Below are 19,438 nucleotides of genomic sequence, written 5' to 3' on the forward strand. Positions count from 1 at the left end.
ATGATATTGGAAACAAAAGCAATAATGAATTCTGATATAAGTGCGGTGTCCCTTAGTGAGTATCATGCAATCTGGGACCTGCACATAGCAGATTCTCTGCTACCGTCCTAAATAAAGACAATTAAATAGTCATCAAGTTTATATCACCTCCATGAACTTTGAAGCTGATTAGCTGAAGTAACAACACCAACCTAAAGAATCTGAGACAGCATATAACCCACCTGATACGTCAGATCATTCAACCATCAGATTGACCTAACTTACCAGGAAATGGAGATTAATCAACAGGCGACTCACAGCATCCAAAACTGAAAAGTTTAGCAAAAAGAAAGCAAACTTGCTTCGATGAAACAGCTACACTTGATGACTACAAGGACATGTGTTCCCTTGTCAAGAAATGCTAAAACCTCAGTGCAAAGTATAAATAACCGGGCATTAAAATGCAGTAACAGGGGCCATGAAGTCTGCATCACACCATAAATTAATCTCATAACCAACACATAATAATCCAGGATAACAAATGATGAACTGAAACTTTGAATATTTTACTCAAAATCTTGCAAATGTGTGCGCACCAAGTTATACTTGCTTCCATAATCTCACCTGATTGCATTCTAGATTTGTGAAGATTATCAAATGAATTCTCTGGTGAACATGCGTCAAGGAGACTGTATAATAAAATAACTAAATCCCACTTGCCTTCTTTTGAGTTTTCGTAGGCCATTTCCTGAAGTGGTTCTATATTAAATGATAAAAACTATTTGGGTTGATCAAAAGAGGCAAGGACAAGCTGAAAAAGTTAGTGTGGCATCTTAAAATAGCATCATCATGTCATTAATCTAACAAAACCTAGAGTGCTGTCGAGCTATGATTAGGGAGAGGTGGAAGGCCAGATTTGGTTAGTGGATGGTGTTTCATGCGCTCTGCTTAAATTGCGTGTATATCATATACTTGCTGATATGTTATTAACATAGTTTTTTAATTTAAATATTTAAAAGTAAACACGAAGATATAAAAACACTTCTCATAACACTGTTAATTATATAAAATACTCATGTGAAAGTAAAAAAAACCCTAAATCCAAAGCTACTTTTTTTTTTTTTTTAATCTAATTCAAGGTTAAATTCACACTTGTATTGTACAAGGACAACGAAAAAACCAAAAACTCCTTATTTAGTTAGTTAACAATTTTAAATTTTGTTAGTTTTTGAAATATATAAATAAATTTACTGTTTAAAAAATAAAAAAAATATATACACGCCCCAAAAAAAAATTTTAATGACAAATAAATCAATGAAAAAAACAAAAAAAACACCCAGCCTTGAGGCCTAATTTTTTCCCACTCAAGGGTCAATACATAATTTTACTAACAATCCATAATAAATTCTATCTAAATATATAATTTTATTATTGTAACAATCCACAATAAATTATTGGTTTGTTTATTTTTATGTTTTAAAAATACTTTTGAAAAAATTTAAAATTTTTTATTTTTTTTTTGCTTTAAATTAATATTTTTTTTTTGTGTTTTTAAATCATTTTAATACGATAATATCAAAAATAATTTTTTAAAAATAAATAAATATTATTTTAATACATTTCTAATTTAAAAAATAACTTTAAATAAACTTCCAAATAAATTAAATTATACTAATACTACAGTGAAAACACCAGGGTTTAGAGTATCTGTTAATTATCACCACCTCCCAAATTGCTTTAAGCCATTATCACAAGCTCTAGGCTTGATTGAATAGGAGTTGAGTTGCGTACAGGTGTCTTGAGACGGCCAGTCACTTTCCGGGGAATGGGCCATGTTTCGGGCATGGATGAACGGCACCAGCTGAAATGCAAATGTCGTCTTTGATTCAAATGGCTACGGGGGGAGAGGACAACAACCATGCTACTCATAAAGCTACAACTTCGTTTAAATGATACTGACTTGCTAGAACAGATGGATGAATCGACAGTGAAAAACACAGGCACTTCAATCCCTGACATTGGGGATAACTCGTAATCTCAACTGAGCAAGACATAAAAGTAATCGAAGTGAAAAAGAATAAAAAAACATCTCCCAAAGTCTGACATTGCGTGAACACAATAAACATTTGCCAACATTACCATGGTAGAAAAAACGAAAGACAACGATGCCACTCTTGAATGGTTCTGCGAGCCTACTAAATTAGAAACAATAATTAACAACTAATTATTCCTTGAGGGTTTCCCAGATCCAAATGCAGCAAAAATAAGCACCAGACAAAAATGGCTGCATTAAAATATTCATGAAGACACTGGGATTATCAGCGACCGCGTGGCCTAGATGATGACCAAGTTGACTTTGAACCTCCACCCCACCTATCACTGGAGGGGTTGCGATCATCTGGTCTGCTGCCACCACTGCCCCACCGGTCTGTATCTGAAGGGGGCTGCCTGGCACTGCCACTGCTCCACTTATCAGAATCTGGAGGGGCTGGCCTACCACTTCCACCTCCCCACCTATCAGTTTCTGGAGGAGCCTGCGCCGAGCCTTCAGTTCCTCCTCGCCGGAATCTGGGCACATACTTTCCAGGGGCTGGTGCAGCAGCCGCTCCAGGCTCTGGACCAGCAGGAAGCTCAGAAGATCTTGAAGGCCCGTCAACCAAGAGAGCTTCCCTCCTTATCCGTTCCTTCTCTTCTAGTTCGCGTTCTCTCTGTCTCTGCTTCTCAGCTATCTTATCCAACTTTGCCTTGTGTTCAGCTTCTTCTTTCCTGCGTCTCTCAGCCTCTGCGTTTTAAAACACCAACACAGAGCATGAGCTGGTCTTAATCATAGACTTGCTTATGCCAATAGAGGAGACGGTGTAAATACATAGTTGAACGAGGAAGGCAAGCAGCAACACTAGGGGTAAAAGAGTAGAGAAATGATGAAATGGAAACTCATTGAACATAAAATATGGATCAGGTATATAGTGGAGAAAATTTGTCCATCAAGCATATCAGGTATCTACCTTCATGCTTGCGAGCCTCTTCCTCTTCACGCAGCCTGTTCAGTCTCTCCTCTTCAGACCTCACAAAGAATATTTTCTTCCTCAAAGCTTCTCTCTCTTGTTTCCGAGCTTGAACAATCTGGTTGATCCTTTCTTCCCTCTCAGCTCTCCTTTGGTTGAACTCTGACTCTCGGCGGCTCTGCACTCTTTCCTCAAAAATGATCTGCAAGAGAACAAAAATTGAATTCCTTTAAATGTTGAAACAAACCAAGAATCATAGCACAGAATATCCAGGCTGGAGGAGTTATCCTCGTATTTCCTCAGATAAAGAAGCTTCCCATGACACATTGTATCACATAGATATTAGATACTGACCTTGTTCTCCAACATCCGAGACAGCCTATTCTTCTCCCTGAGGTCCCCATCATGGCGCTGTCTGCTCAATTCAATTTCTTGCTGCAATGCAGATACCAATTAGAAAGGTAACAACCTAACAAATTGCCCCAGCGAGCTATATTGAATGAAAATAACATCATGATAACAACCATTAGTTTAGGCAAGTTGCAATTTAAGATGTGAAAGACACGGGCAGAGAATTAAATTTTTACATAGAAAGATCTAGAAGGAAAACGGCCTTTCATGGACATATGACCAAAAATTAAGTAGATACCTGCTGCTCATGTTCATGAAGTGCTTTCTCTTCCACCAATCGTTGTTGAAAAGCAGCTTCAATCAGTGGGGCTGCCTCTTCTCTTTTTGCTCTTTCCAAATAATCCATGGTTTTAACCAATTTCTGCAATTTCTTCTCCATTTCCTGCCTCTCTCTGAGCTGCTCACTCAAAGCCCTTTCCATTAAAATTTGCTTCGTCACTTTCTCCTGCATGGAGATAAAATTGTCATATTGGGCACAGCCCCCAAAATACTGGAAAGTAAATTTCAAAAGGTATAAACTCACTCCTTCTAAGATCGGCTTCTTTCCTCCTTTCCTTTTACTGCGTTTCTCATGTTCCTCAAGTAAAGCTTGTGCTTCTTCAAGTTCACGCTCCTCAATTTCCCGGAGGATCCTTTGTTTGTTCCTTTGCTCATACTCAGCTGCAAGCCTCTTCTGCTCTGCCTCTTCTGTAATCTTCTGCTGCTTCAGCCTCCTTGACTCCTCCTCTCGTTCCTGAAAGCAAAAGATTCATGTAAGAAAAATGAAGACATTGGTGAATGATGAATACATAAGTTATCTACTGAGGCGGCGGCAGTTTAAACAGCACTACCATTTCCAAAAGTTGACGTTCTTGTTCCTCCTTTCTCTTTTCAATGATGGATTTCCGAGCTAGAAGTCTCTTGTGTTCCTTATCAACAATCTCCCCTAGTCCTGGTAAAATCTCACCCAGCTTTGATGATTTCTTTGTTGGAGGATAAATCATAGCCCTTGTTTTATTTAAGGATTCAGCAAAAACAGTCAAGTGATCTCGCAGCCCATCAGATTCAAGATCCTGTAAAAGTCAACCCAATGAATGCAGTCAAACTCTGTTTTGATGTCTCACAAGTACCACAAGAACCGAGGATAGCTGACAAGACAGACCATTTAGAATGAATCAATGCAAACAAAAAGCCAAGGTGCAAGCACAATATACTCTTTCCAGACAGGATGCGATGCAGTGCAACTCAAGTTGGGAAGTAATATCAATAGTTCAGAAATGGAACTCAACAAAGGGACATGCAGATGGGAGAGGGAGGGAGGGAGGGAGGGAGGGAGGGAGAGAGAGACAGTAAATGATACACGATTAGAAACACTGCATAGAGAATGAAGCAAACCTGAGTGTCAAACAGCACAACATGCTTCATATGGTCCAGTTTCATAGCTATGAAATTATGTTTCACAGCATCAACCGAAATCTTCTCAACAGCAGAGAAATCAAAAAATGGGATCATCTGAGACAAACTCTCAATTTTCATGGTCTGATACACCTGAGACACCTGTAAAATCATGGACAGGCACAAGTGACCAGAGAAAAGGATTAAATAAATTAAACTGAAATAAACTCCAAGAAAAAAAGGTAAAGCAGAAAAAATTGCCTACCTGTTGAAGCAACCTCAGGGTAGCAAGCTTCTCGAGGGCAGGAACATATTGGGAGAGGTGCACTTCAGGAACGGAAGAAGCTGAGGTAAGTTTTCCCCCTAGTTTGAAAATTTTGGATAACAAAGGCTGAACCTTTGCTGTAAGATCTAATGGTAGAAATTCGTGCTCCAAAAGATGGTAAAGATCTTTCACTTCCTGAGTTGCACAGCTCATTACACCTTTGGATACCTGAAAACAATATCCAAACCAGGCAATTCAAATATTTTCACAAGAACAAGACAAAATATGGACACTGTTTCAAAACCCATTTATAATGATTTCCAGTACTGTAGAATTGTGGCACAGGAATTCGAGATTGATTGCTCTTAGAAAATTAGGAAACTTTTAGCATTATATTTCCATCATTAAATGATAAAAAAGACAATTCTTAAAAACATGCACTGCAGTCTCTCTGTTTTTTTAGAATGAAGGGATGAATAAAAATAAATAGCAAGAAACTACCAATTCAAACTTACCAGTTCTGAAAGAAGGGATGACCTTGAAAGCTGCAAAAAAATGCATTATGGAAATTAGAAACATTAGAAAAATTAATAAATGATAGATCATGAAAGTAAATGCAAGTGAATAAATTGCATTACCGCTTCTCTACTCTCAGGTTTCAGGTCTAGATTGAAACCTATAAGATTAGCCATCCGCATATTCCGCTCTTTCTCATTTTCAAGCTCCAAATGAGATGCACCCTGTGTGTGATCGTAAGGAGCCACTGCTAGAGCAGCCAAAACAACAGATGATGCTATCATCTGCAAGTCTTTCTGGCTTAAGTTTTTATTGAAACTTTTCTGAAGTGTAAAAAGCTTTAACCATGCATAAGCATGGTAAAGATGACTTGATGAAATCCAGAATATCTCTGTTAGCTTGGCATAATAAACCACCATCAAGGATGCCTTGGGAGTTTTTTTAACCATGCACATCAATCCATGGATATCTTCAATGGACCGAAAAGCTTCCTGGGCATGAAAGTTAGGGAAGTGAATGGCAAACGAATACAGATATACATCCTAAAAGATACACTACAGGTACATAACAAAATATGCATACCTGCCAGAGCTCAAGCTCAGTAGCTACTTTTAGCTGCTCAAATCGTGTATCAAGATACAGCTGCAAGCTCTCTGGGGCTGAAAGATCAGGTCGATCCCTTTGGTCTCTATATTTGTTGAGGTTTGCTAAATGGTTCCTGATGATCTCACACAACCGCCTAAATTCAGTTGTCCGTTTGTATTGCTTACAGAATTGGAAAGCTCGGTGAGCTGTCATCTGCTTGTAACAACTTAAGTTCAATAAGATAATTCTTTGGATTAATAGTTCTTGCATACAAATGGCCATCAGAATGGACACAACCAAACAACCCCATCATGCACCATCTAATGATGAAAGACAGTAGAAGCATGGGCACTTAGTTATGATGGACAAACTATAGTAGACATGATATGAGCAGAGGGCATGGAGGAAAGAGGAATCAACATAAGCAGAAAACTCCATATGCTTTTGATCATCAATAGGGTAGAAAAATAAGGGGAAAAAAATCAAAAGTCCAATGAGCAAAAGTTGGTCAGCATCAATATTCAGATTGTAATCATCTTATTGTGTAATAACTCAGTCAGTCAACTAAAAAGAAATTGAAACTATATAATTGTTAAAGAAAGAGAAAACAAATAAACCATTTTTAATTTCCAGTCCATCCAGCTAACAGAAGTTTAAAAACCTAACATGCATGCCTTCTATCATCTTCCACATGTAAGCTTTCAAGTCATCAGATGTTCCATACATGCATCATATTGAAATTTTATAGAGATGGATGCTGGCAATATGAAAAGACCAGGCATTGAACCAGGAAGTTTCATGTTTAAAGTAGAAATTACCGCGTATAGGGCCTCTAACTTTGAGTTGTTTCGTAATATTTCAAGTACTGTTCTATAGGTCTCCCACAGAAACTTGAACCAAGGAGTAACAAGCTCACGATCAGACCTCTCCTTTCCCTTCTCACCACTGACATAACTAAGCATCAGATCTTCTGGCCTTTTATCTGCTTCCAGATCATCCACATCAAGAGCTTCTTCAAGGGCTTGTGCCTGACTACGAGCTTGTTCAGCTTTCTCAGTGGAAAGATGCATGAAATGCTTGATCACCTCCTCCAAGGAAGTGACGTTCACTTGTTGGCAAACAATACGGTACTGAATCAGACCATCCTTAGCAAACCTGCCCCTCCGCAAGTCAACACAAAGCTCTACATACTTAAACATAATCCTTTCAAGTGGTTTTTGCCAAGCTCGGTATCTCTTTGAGGTGATTAGATCATGAAGAGCTTGCAATGCATCTTGCTTCTGCCCAACATTTATCAACTCTGCAAGAATACATCATTAAAAGTCAAGGAAATTGGGAAGCTAGGATCACATGTATATTAAAATCTCAGAGACAAACATGTGACAAAAAAATTCAAAAACAAAAGGCCTAGGAGTATTTCCCTACTTCCACCATAACCATACTACTAGTCACATCTGGAGCAAAGTCCAGTGAAACAAAGTGGTTCTTCTAAAACCACATTTTGTCGTTCACGTCACTTCTGAGGCCAATTTTAAATCACAACAAGCTAAGATTTTTCGTTGATTTGAAGCATGCTAGCATCGAGTGAATTTGATATCATCATAATTTTGGAACTCAAACACATGATACATTAAACTCTCAGGTTTAAGATTTAAAACAGATTAAAGTGATGCATTGGAGAGTTCATTAATAATTAACAGACAACAAAAAAACTCATCACCCACCTTCAGCTCGCTTCAAGGCATTCTCTGGTTTGGCAAAAGTCGACATGTTGCAATCAAAATCTCTCAACCTGCTCAATTAAACGTAAAGTATCAAGCTTTGGGTCACCAGAAATAAAAGGACAAGATACAAAAACAAAAACACAAAATAGTAAACCAAAAACAAAAAAAAAGTCAGAAATATCAAAAATTCTAATCAATCTCACATAAATCCCACAAAATATTCAACTTCCAAATCCTAAAAAACACATATCATGCAAAAAATCACTCAGCCTACACTGATTTATCAAAGATCCACACAATTCTTTTACTATAAGCCAGAATCTAAAAAACCCACTTCCGAAAACACATAAAACAACCTCTAGAAAACCCAACGCATCAAATCCGATTGAAAGATTAAAACTTCAAGCAAACAAAGCCAGGAGAAAGGATTTCTTTAAGAGAAAACAAAACAAAAACAAAAAACAAAAAGGAGCCCGCTAAACTTACGCAAAAAAACAGCGTAGAGATTGAAATTGAGTGTAGAGATAGTAAGAGAAGGGTGGCCGCTCTTGGTTTTCTCCTGCAAGAGCCAAGGGTTTTGAGTGTCCGTTTTATTAGGAAACCGACACTTCTTATAGTCGGCCCATAAGTGAATTGTCCAGATAAAAGTGTTTTAGGTTTATGGGTTTGGGCCAAGCATTGTCAAATCTAGAAGAACACTGTTCATCATTCCTTTAACTTATATTATCGTGGTTTTATATATTGATATCTCTTTCAAAGTGCATTCTTTCATGTGCACGAAGTGTTAATGAATATTCCGATAATAAATTAAATTTTATTTTGCAAAACAGCCTTTTATTTATTGTTAAGAAAATTAAATTAAAAAAAAATGAATCAGATTTAACAAAACAAAACAAAAAATACACCGCTACAATATTGGCTAGAAAAACTTAAATTTGCTCCATGAAATTTGAGTTTAGCTATTGTTTGTTCCTTGTTGTTTTGGCAATCAACATTTTAGTTCCAAACTCCATTGTTTTATGTTTTGGTCCCTCTATATCAAAAGATGAGCGTCGCCAAAAATATTAAGGAAAGAAAAGTGATTGGATGTCAGTATGAAGATGGTGCTGCCATGTAATCATGCCATGAAAAGTTGATTAGGATCTTTAAAGTTTTCTTGGGTTTTCTATATATATATATATATATATATATATATATATATATAGAGAGAGAGAGAGAGAGAGAGCAACTAGGGGCTGGAAACGTGTTTGTTAAGGTTTCAATTTTCTTTTTTTTAGGTGTTTTAAAATAAAAATAAGTTATAAAAATAAATCTTTTGATCTGGAAACTTAGAGTATGATTTTCATTATTGAAAAATGCTATAAAAACAACAAGTCATCTGTTAATCGCTGATGACTGGTGATCCAATTACAAAAACACTAGAATGGAGTCATCTGCTCCTTGAAGAAGAAAAACATTCAGTCACGTTTAGCTTATTAGACTCGGCAATGTCTCATTTTTTTTCTCAATGTTAATCAATACCCCAATCTTATTTTTTTATCTTTACTTTACATTAATTCTTTATTTGAAATTCAATCACTACCTCCCTTCTGTTTTTTAGTTTTTTTAGTTCATCCTTTTTGAATATTAGTTATTTTTTAATTATTTTTTAAATAATTGATGCTTTGTAGATATTTTTATAATTTATCTTTAGTTTTTCTCTTTTTATAAATTATGTAAATAAATTTTATTTGCACTGTTTAATTATAAAAACGAGATTATTTATTCCTTGTATCAATAAATAACCTCCAAGATAAAAAAAATATATAAAATAAAAATAAAATGGACGGACATTGTTAAGTATTTATATATGTATTTATCTTCTGTTTTTAATATAAAAAATAGCTTCATGATTTAGTATTTAATTAATATTAACAATTCTTTTTAGGTTTATCGATTTATATATTTTATAATTTAGTTTACTGAGTGTAAATAATTTTTTTTTTTGTTTCTCAATTAAAAACTCACAGTGCCCAAGAATGCATTCATAACCATACATCTCTTATTCTTTAATATTAGAAATTAACTTGAAAAATTAATCATCGCGTAATGTGAATTACAAGACTGATACATGTATATATACACGCACAATCAAAGACGCATAAGAGAAAAGACAGAAAACAATAAAAAAAATATTTGTTTTATAAATGATAAAATAAAAATTCTATATCATATGGTATGATAATTTTTGCAATGTATAAATCGTAAACACTTACTTTACAATATTATTATCTAAAAAATATATCATATTATTAAAATGACTAAAATCATTATGTTAAAATAAAAATGAGGTGATTAGCATGTTGGAGGAAATTAACTATTTTTTATATATATGATATTGCTAATTACTTAAAAATCAAGTCACCAGGCTACTACAAGTTTTTGCACATGTAAATAGATATAATTAAAATCACTTAACATTCTTAAATTTATTTTATTCTTGCACTCTTCTCTAAAAAAAAACAGTGCAGAGACTGCAAGAGGTTGGCAAGAAAAGGGTAGAAAGTACATATCACTTTTCTATAATTTAAAAAAAAATTATTTTTATATTTTTAAATTATTTTAATATAATAATATATTAAAAATAATTTTTTAAAAAATAAAATAAATATTATTTTAATATATTTTAAAATAAAAATTACATTAAAAAAACAATCACATCCTAATCAAAGTAGCACAAGGGTTTCAGTGTCTTTGTTGCAAGAAACCAACATTTCCTATAGTCGGCCCATTAAGTGAGCTGTCCTAATAAAAGTGCCTTGGGTTCGTGGGTTTGGGTCAAATATTATCAAATATACTAGAAGAACACAATTCATATCTACCTTTTCTCATTTGATCAACAAACTTTTTTAATTGCAATCTCATCCTCTAGAGTTATCTTATTGTGGCTTTATATGTTGATATCTCTCTCAACTTACGTTGCCTCTTATATATAAAGTGTTGTTGATGAATAATCCGATGATGCATTAAATAATAATTTTGTAAAATAAAACTTTATTTGTAGTTGAAGAAAATTAAAAGAAGGATCAAAATTAACAAAAAATAAATATTGGCATAAAAAACTTAAATTTCCTTCTAGGATTTGAGTTTAGCTATTGATTGTTCCATGTTATTTTAGTAGTTGACATTCCAGTTTCAGACTCTATTTTTTTAATATTTTAGATGCATATTAAGGTACGAGGGAGAATGTTAGTGAAAAATATGTAATTGAATGTTGACATTTAAACCATAAAAAAAAAAATTAAAAAAAAAAAAAAAGAGATTAGGGTTGAACCTTATTGAAAACATTACACTGCGTTCCACATAAATTTATTTAAAAAAAATTTGTAAAAAATTAATTTTTATATATTTTTAAATTATTTTGATACGCTGATCTCAAAAATAATTTTTAAAAAATATATATTATTTTAATACATTTCAACACGAAAAATATTTTAAAAAACAACCGCAATTATACTTTCAAATATATCTTTTATATATGTAAGTCACATCAACTTGTGATGGAAGAGAGTGATAAATTATAGTAATGTTAAATAATTAAAAAACAAGAAAGGATTTGCATTTAAAGTTGCATTGACTTAAATTGATAGCATAGACCAATTTAATGATAAATAATAATTTTATTGGTTTTGGTAAAATCGTGATAAACTAACTATATTCACCTAACAATTTATATTTCCATTACTAAGAATTTCTCCTCCCCGTAATAGAATATATAAACTCATATTTTGAGTTCGATTTTAGCTTATATAAAAAACATTTGCTTAAAATAATTATATTAAATTAAAGTAGGTTATATAATTATATTAAATTAAAAACTCAATCTAGTCCAAAACAATTACTGTAAAGAGGAGGCAAAAGGTAGCCTTCACCCGATTCACTGGTATCCTTCATCACTCCTTGAAGAAATTGCATTAATTGATATTAATAGTTGAGATTTAAAAAAAAAAATCTGTAAAAATAGCACAATTATAAAAAAAATCAGGGTGAATTGTTGAATTAATTTATTAGGGTTCATAAGAATTTATAGCCCACCCCCCAGGAGACATCATAATTTCTCATTTCTTTTTTATGGTTCACGTTTTAATCCGGGTTAGATTCAGTTAATAATAATAATAGGAAAATCTCTCTTTTTTATTTTTTTTAATTACATGATTCTCGTGTATATTCAAGTTTTTTAGCAATAAATAATATTCTCGGACTAACTTGCAAGTCCAACAAAATCAAATATTTCCTTTAAATAATTTTTAAAACACACCCCCACATCATTGTATTCAAATAAATTAATTAATATTTCTACATATTATCCTATGATCTGAAACCTAGAAAAGTCAAATAAGGGAACAAAACACCTTAATCATTATATCGCCATTCAAAATTCTATAAATTAATAATCTAATATTAGTACCCAATTGAAATTTAATGTTTAAGTAATTATATCTTGATTAATTAATTAATGGATATTCATCATCCAAAGGTATTGTTATAATTATTCAGAAAATGAATTTCAGATCATAAACAATGGCCTAAGTGAGAAATATGCATATTAAATTAGGGCATACTATTTCGGTAGGAATTTAAACCCTAATCTAATTTCAAACCACTATCAAGTTTTTCTTGCCTTTATAAAAATGGATTGATAGATATAATTAGTTGGATTTCATTATCGGTCTGTCACACTATTTTTTACTCTCTTTTTTATACATACACCGCACTCTATTTTTAACTATTCTTTAAAATCCAATTAAAAAATCAATATAGGTAAAAAAAAATCATAACAATATTATTTAAAAAATATCAAAGAAAAAATCAACAAGATTATAATAGGGTTTTTACCAAGCTATACCCTACTCAACCTAAATTTACTAATTAGATTACTTTATTTTTTCAAAATTTTAATGAACTAGAGTTACTCTAGATTATGAGTCAGCCAACTCAACATATCATATTAGTCTAAATTTTAAAACTATGCTTCACACAACACTCCCAATAGCCAATTGCAAAAGGAATAATTGGTTTATTATTTTTTTCAAAAAAAAACCCTGTTTGGAATTATGATAACGGTTGTGATTTAAAATGTTTTTTGTTTAGAAATAGTTTAAAATGATATTTTATTTTTTTAAAATTATTTTTGAGATCAGTACATCAAAGTAATACGAAAATATAAAAAAATTAAATTTTTAAAAAAATATAATTCCAATCATCTTCCGGGTAGAAAATAGGTAGCAATCACATAAAAACTTCTCGATCATGGAAAGTAAGATCAACCCACAACGGAATACAGTAATCTTCCATTAATTCAACTTCAACACATGAATTATAAGCAAGGATTAGCTTTGGGGACCTAAAACATTTATGTGACTTGATACAGTGACGTGCTTATTGACTTGTAGATATGCATTAGAAGTAGTGGGTTAGCGGTAATTAAATTTTCACCAGCCCTAATCATCTTTCCACAAACTCACCTTTTTTGGTACTACTGCCTCCTTTTGTCTTTGCGGTTGGAGCTGCTTTTACTCTTGTATGACTTCAAAAATTGTCTGGTAATGGAAAGCTTAAAGCTCCGTCACAAAACAATATCATAAACGGAATGCTTGGTATTTCAGTGATTTTTATGGTTATAGTTTTTTATAAAATATTTTTAATTATAGTTTTAAGAAAATAAATTTTAAAAAAATATTTATTTAGTTAAAAATACTATGAAATGGGTTTTTGCTTATAAAATAAATAAAAGATAAAACTTTTTAGAATTAAAAATATGTTATTTTAACTTTTATAAAATAAAAGTTAAAATACAATCAGGTAGGTTTAGTAAGTAAAAAAGATATCTTACAAATTAAATAATTTTTTTTATTTATAAAAATAGTTATTATCATAATTTTAAAAAATTATTATTATAATTCAAAAAAACCTGACTTTAGAGTTGACTCAGGACAAAGTTCAGGTCACTGGCTAGGCGGATCAATTCGGCTAACACAAATATTTTTTTAAACTATCTAAAATAGCTTTGTTTTGACTATTTTCTTAAAAAAAAACCAATGGTTTTTAATCCGTGTTTTTATTTCAGGTTGATTTAAGTTTTTTACCCTGTCGGGTTAAGTCAATCATTCCTCAATCAACCTATCAAGTCAATCATGGTTTTATAATTAGAGTTGTTATAACATTATTATTTTTAACACTCAATAATTCCTCAATCAACCTGTCAAGTCAATCATGGTTTTATAATTAGAGTTATTATAATATTATTATTTTCAACACTCAATAAAAACTAAAATAAAATAAAAACTATTTATTTTTAAAAAATATGTAAGTTTGATAACCATGCATATTAAAGATAAAATATTCTTTTATATTTTATTCCATCTTATCCACTATAATTAAATAAAATACAATTTTTTTTATTCATCGTTATTAAACACAGTTTTATTTTATTTTATTTTATTTTCCTTTTTCATCTTTATTTTCTCTATCCCTGTTATTTCGGAAAGTAGACACATACGACGTAACAAATCAGCTCTCGTAGCGTGATGGAAAAGGCGGGGAAAAAGAATTTCGTGAAAGAAGGAACTTCTCAAGCCACGTTTTCCCCTCTCCAAGACCCACTTTTAAAAATCATCTTTTGAGGTCCAATTCATTTCTCTGGAAGGCCACAATGGCAAGTAATGCCTTGCAAAGAAGCAAAATGACTGCAAAAAACCCTAACATTACCAACAATGACCCACCAAACTCTCAACCACAATGTCTTTAGCATCACCATACCTCAACCAGAGATCAGAATCAGAATTCCTAAGTTGGTGGCCAAGACAATGCAGAGAAGAAGCAATGGTTGCACCACTGATCACACCAAGGCCAAGAAGGAAAGGGTTATTAAGCCTGCAAGCCTTCTTTCAAAGAAGGTTGGCGCTTTCTTCTCTAGTGTCTTTGGTAAGAAGAAACCACCTAAGGCTTGCTCTAAGGTCCACAAAAATGGCGATGGTTATCTCCCTTTTGGGGTTGCGCTAAGGCCTGCATCACCTGAGTACTATGCATTAAAGAAACTTTTGGAGATTGAGGAGGAGGAGGAGGAGCCAAAGGTGGAAAAGAGAGAAAATACACCGTGCACGGCAGCAGATAATTATCTGAAAGTGTCATTTCCTTTCTTGAGCTTTTTCAGCCGGTATACTAGCCTGGGCTTCTTCAGAGGTAAAATCAACACTGGAAATGGATGGAACCATAACCTCCTTGGTGGTGGTGACATGTCTGATACCCTGACCGAAGGAAAGGACAGCAGCAGCAACTTGCTTAGGAATTCATCAAGGGTACTGAGTACCCGTCTTCAGAAGTTGAAGATGGCTGGATCCTTTGCAAAGACTGCGATGAGGCAGATTGGAGGAACATCAGAGCGAGTCAGGGAAGAAAGACGAGAAGAATGTGGCGAGGAGCTATGCAAGAAGAGGATTTTAATGGGAGAGAAGTGCAAGCCCCTCAATTTTTCTGGCTCCCTTCACTATGATGAAGACGGCATTTTGTTGCCTGAGGTGCATCTGTTGTAAACATCGGGAAAGCAACCTGTTCTTTACTTAGGTTTTAATTGACTTCTTGGATTCAAATTCAGATGTTCTGTGATTAAATTACCAGAATGATTTTAATTGTTATGGACGCACATCACAACTGTGTTCTGCAGTGTCTCGATACACATCCCGCTTGTTTTTGTATTTTATAAGTTTTTGTTTGAAAAAATATCATAAGATATCATTGATTGCACTTCATTTGTACTTTCTAGTATAATGCCGCTATGGACAAGTAACTCGACTCCTTCAATGTTTGGAATCCATACCGAGCAAGCTTGTGATATAAAATTGGTTTATTTCCCAAATCATATCCATAGATTCTAGTTAAAAACTGAAGGCGTTTGTCTGCGGCGCACCGCACGGAGAGCATGAGCGCACCGCACGGAGAGCATGAATTTCATACTTTCCAAGAGATGCACCGCGTTTAAACAAGATCTAATTTGAGAGGACCAGCTAATTCAAAGAGGCAACGTTAACCAACTCCAGAAAGTGGACTTCAATAATCAATGAACAAAACAGCAAAGAATTGTGCCTTGCTCTAACAAAGTCTGATTTAACAACCCTTCTGAATCTGTACATAATACATGAAAGTATGGCTTTATAAGACATGAGCAAATATAAGAGGGCGAATTTCGGGCTACAGTTACCAGAGTTTACATATGCTAGTAGGAGTACAGATGACTTTGGCGGTTTCAGCCCAAGGGCATGTCTTTTGCAATCCCGAATCTTACTTCGGCTCGGAGATAGACTCCTCCTCTGTCTGTCACGGTCCCTATCCCGCCTTTCACGCTCCCTGCCTTCCCTTTCTCTTTCTCGCTCCCTCACTACCATAATCTCTTTCATCTCTCAAGCGATAGCGATCCCTGTCCCGGTCGCTGTCTCTCTCTCTTCCCTGTCCACGCTCCCTATCATAGTCATGATCCCTGCATAAATAAGGAAAGCAGGAATGACACATAAGCTAACCCTGTTTCCAAGGAACTACGCATGCAAACTTTTTACACATCGAAGTTGCACCTGAAATGCAATTCTCAACAGCCAGAAAAAATGAAATGCAATTCTCAACAGCCAGAAAAAAATAAAAGGGAGAATACAGTAGCCATTGAAATTCACACGCCGCCAATGCGCCTACAGCTGTGATGATAACATAAGCCATTGAAATTCACAAGTTCTCACGTGCAAGCATGCATTCACATGACAATTTTAATAAACAAAACCAGTTTCCTATAAAATAGTAGTCAATTTTATAGCTGTAAACATAAAACCCCTGACCTATTCAAATGCTCAGTGATTCAAAAGTTTTTGAGTTTTTAATGGGGAAAAAAGCAAAACAAACAGGATTTTCAATCAAGAACAGAAAACTAGCTGAGAGTCAAATTAAAATTAATATCAATGAACATGGAAGTACAGTTAAAGGAAGATTGTCTGATCCATCATACTTCTCGCTGCACACTGCCAGTGCAGAGAAACCTGGCAGGATCATATGATTTTGCTATAGGAAGCTGTTTCAAACCAGCAATGGCTTTAAATGCCATGGTGATATAAATGGAGCACTTAACTACTGTACATATGATTGAACTGGTTTGATTGTTAAGACAACAGCTTCCAACATGGCTTCATAGTAGATTCTCAAAAAGTGAAACTCCTAATTCTGCATCCTATCCATTCACGTGTTAAGACAGTTTTAAGACTCCAAAACCTTTCAACCATTATATACACTGGTTTGAAACCTCAACATCTACTCTGAGGGGGGAACCAAAAATGTGAAAAAGAACATCAATATTAAGTTCCAAAGCTCAATGGAGTTCAACAATGAAATATATAAACACTGTGGTTCCTGTTACGGGCCATCAGATCTTCATTGCTACCATCTTTATTTCCATAACAATGTTTAATTGCATTCATATGCACATTTCTCCTAGCATCTTAGTAACTCATAAAGAAGCCAAAATAAGTTGAATAAAAAAAATTCTCTGATAAAAAATATGAAATCACGAGTTACTGGAAGACGAATGTTCTTCCAGCATACACTCACAACATTTTATGAGAAATCAGGAGTCAAAATGAGCAAGCCACTTACCCATATCTGCAGCTGTCACGTCTTGTATCCCTATCCCTTTCCCTTGCAGGGCTTCTTTCATGGCAATAATCCTGTAAAAAATTCATAAATTGATAAGTAAGACCAGTATGCAATGAAATTTTTGGAAAAAGGAAAGGAAAGGAAAAAAATATTTGAAAAATCACACAGATTGAGAAGGAAGGATACCCTTTCATCAGCACCATTGTCTAATCCATCAAGTTGCTCATTCTCCTCTCGCTCTTCCTCCTTTTCAAAATCATCTTCCAACACACATTTTGTAGTTTCAAGTGCACCAAGTGTTTCAAGAGTCCATCTAACAATTACAGCTAAGGGTCACCAAAAATCTTCATAGAACTGTTATTGACGTGAAAATATAGAATTCAATGAAATAAAAACCAAAAATACACAAAGAAAAGCAAAATGACTTGTTAGTTCAGAAGCTACAAATCCTATGGCAATAGAACATAAAAGGTCTTAACTGTTGTCTGCCCTGTCCAATTACTTGATATAAATTCCTAAGGTGGGTTATAGAAAAATTACCTTATCTTAATACGTGGCAGAACAATATCACAAGAATAGTCTTATGTCAAAAGCTCATCTATAACTTCATCCATGTGTATTAATGCAAATTCTGATAAATAGAGTTCGAAAATAAGTTAGTAAATTCATCTAAACAGTAGCTACAACACACAAAATACATCAAAAAGTTGCAATGAGAAAGCAATCAAAAGAAAATCAATAGAAAGGGGTTAAAGAACTTACTTCCATCAGTTGGTTTTTTTTGCTATAACCCAAATAAAAAGGCAATTAACACTAAATAGAGACTGATAATCACAAGTAGAATTAATATAGAAATAAACTCCAACATAATTAAAAGTAAGTTAGAGAGTAATGATATAAAAAGAAAATTAATAAATTTTAGTTACTTAAAATCTTCATTCTTTATAAATTCAACAACGATATCTTTCTCGGGATGAATTTGCAGCACCTTCGTAACCTAGCACATAAAAGGCGTCGGTTTTCGATTTCCTCCATAAGTACCGCCTAAGTGATCGAGCTCCATCGACTATTGTCTCAGCTGTTAATCCGAAACATTGTTCTTTCCAGTACGTGTGTTGATAGTTTTTGGACCGAAGGATCTTCTCCACTAGGTTCTGTGGGTTAGTCCCTTTTATGTTCTTCGCTGCTGGATCTGTTCGATTCGCCATTTGGATTTCATTATTTTTTTCCAGTGATAGAGAGATAAAACCCTAATAGAAGAGGGGGAGAGGTGAAAGAAGAAGATTGAGACGGTGCGTTTTGAGTGAGGCCAGAGAGGACTAAATGAATAGGGCCCGTAAACAATTTGGCCCATAAAGAGTCAGATCCAAACTTAAATAAACAAAATCAACCCCTTGTAATTATATATATTTTTTTAAAAAAATGATATTAGCTCAATATATTATAAAACTGGACTAATTGGAGAAATCAAGTTTCTAATTGACCTAGAATCTTGTTAAGATTTTTTTGTTTGTTTGCTGAAAATTAATTTTTTTTTAAAATGAATTCCGGTAAAGTAAATTATTTTTCAATGTTTAGTAGTGTAATGAAAAATAAGTTGAAAAATATTTTTTAGTGTTTGGTTATGTAATGGAAAATGAGTTAGAAAATAACTTATTAATTTTTTTATTTTTAAAAAATTTATTAAAATAATGAGGAACAAATCTGACAAATTAAAAAGTTGAATGAGAATGAATTGAAAAAAAATATAATTTCATAAATTATCTTAAATAAAATAAATAATAATCAAAATAATAGAGATCGAATCTAAAAAATAAAAAAATTGAAAGATGAAGAAATTAAAATAATAATTATTAATATTTCATAAATTATTTTAAATAAAATAATTATGATGACCAAAGTTTAAAAAATAA

The 19,438-nt window shown here is 33.4% G+C and overlaps 2 protein-coding genes and 1 long non-coding RNA gene across 4 annotated transcripts; 1 reads left to right on the forward strand and 2 right to left on the reverse strand.

Moving 5' to 3' along the window:
* Window positions 1-2,057: 2,057 nt before the first annotated feature.
* LOC118047697 (eukaryotic translation initiation factor 3 subunit A) lies at window positions 2,058-8,470 on the reverse strand. Its single transcript, XM_035057054.2, has 14 exons — window positions 8,346-8,470; window positions 7,860-7,927; window positions 6,954-7,435; window positions 6,133-6,348; window positions 5,673-6,041; window positions 5,550-5,579; window positions 5,035-5,262; window positions 4,770-4,931; window positions 4,226-4,447; window positions 3,919-4,128; window positions 3,634-3,840; window positions 3,339-3,419; window positions 2,985-3,186; window positions 2,058-2,761 (listed from the first exon to the last, which is right to left on the reverse strand). The coding sequence occupies exons 2-14, from the start codon at window positions 7,903-7,905 to the stop codon at window positions 2,298-2,300; spliced, it is 2,919 nt and encodes a 972-aa protein (XP_034912945.1). The 5' UTR covers window positions 7,906-7,927; window positions 8,346-8,470; the 3' UTR covers window positions 2,058-2,297.
* Window positions 8,471-14,526: 6,056 nt separating this feature from the next.
* On the forward strand, window positions 14,527-15,641 carry LOC118047698 (uncharacterized). Its single transcript, XM_035057055.2, has one exon. The coding sequence runs from the start codon at window positions 14,612-14,614 to the stop codon at window positions 15,428-15,430; it is 819 nt and encodes a 272-aa protein (XP_034912946.1). The 5' UTR covers window positions 14,527-14,611; the 3' UTR covers window positions 15,431-15,641.
* Window positions 15,642-15,920: 279 nt separating this feature from the next.
* Window positions 15,921-18,867, reverse strand: LOC118047699 (uncharacterized). 2 transcript variants are annotated; one of them, XR_004687350.2, is made up of 5 exons: window positions 18,514-18,867; window positions 18,066-18,156; window positions 17,712-17,879; window positions 17,526-17,596; window positions 15,921-16,371 (listed from the first exon to the last, which is right to left on the reverse strand). It is a non-coding gene; the product is annotated as an uncharacterized lncRNA (long non-coding RNA). The 2 variants fall into 2 exon arrangements; XR_004687349.2 differs by having other exon boundaries at window positions 18,066-18,859.
* Between the last annotated feature and the right edge of the window lie 571 nt (window positions 18,868-19,438).

The sequence above is a fragment of the Populus alba genome, chromosome 5 (genome assembly GCF_005239225.2).
Source record: "Populus alba chromosome 5, ASM523922v2, whole genome shotgun sequence".
NCBI lineage: Eukaryota > Viridiplantae > Streptophyta > Magnoliopsida > Malpighiales > Salicaceae > Populus > Populus alba.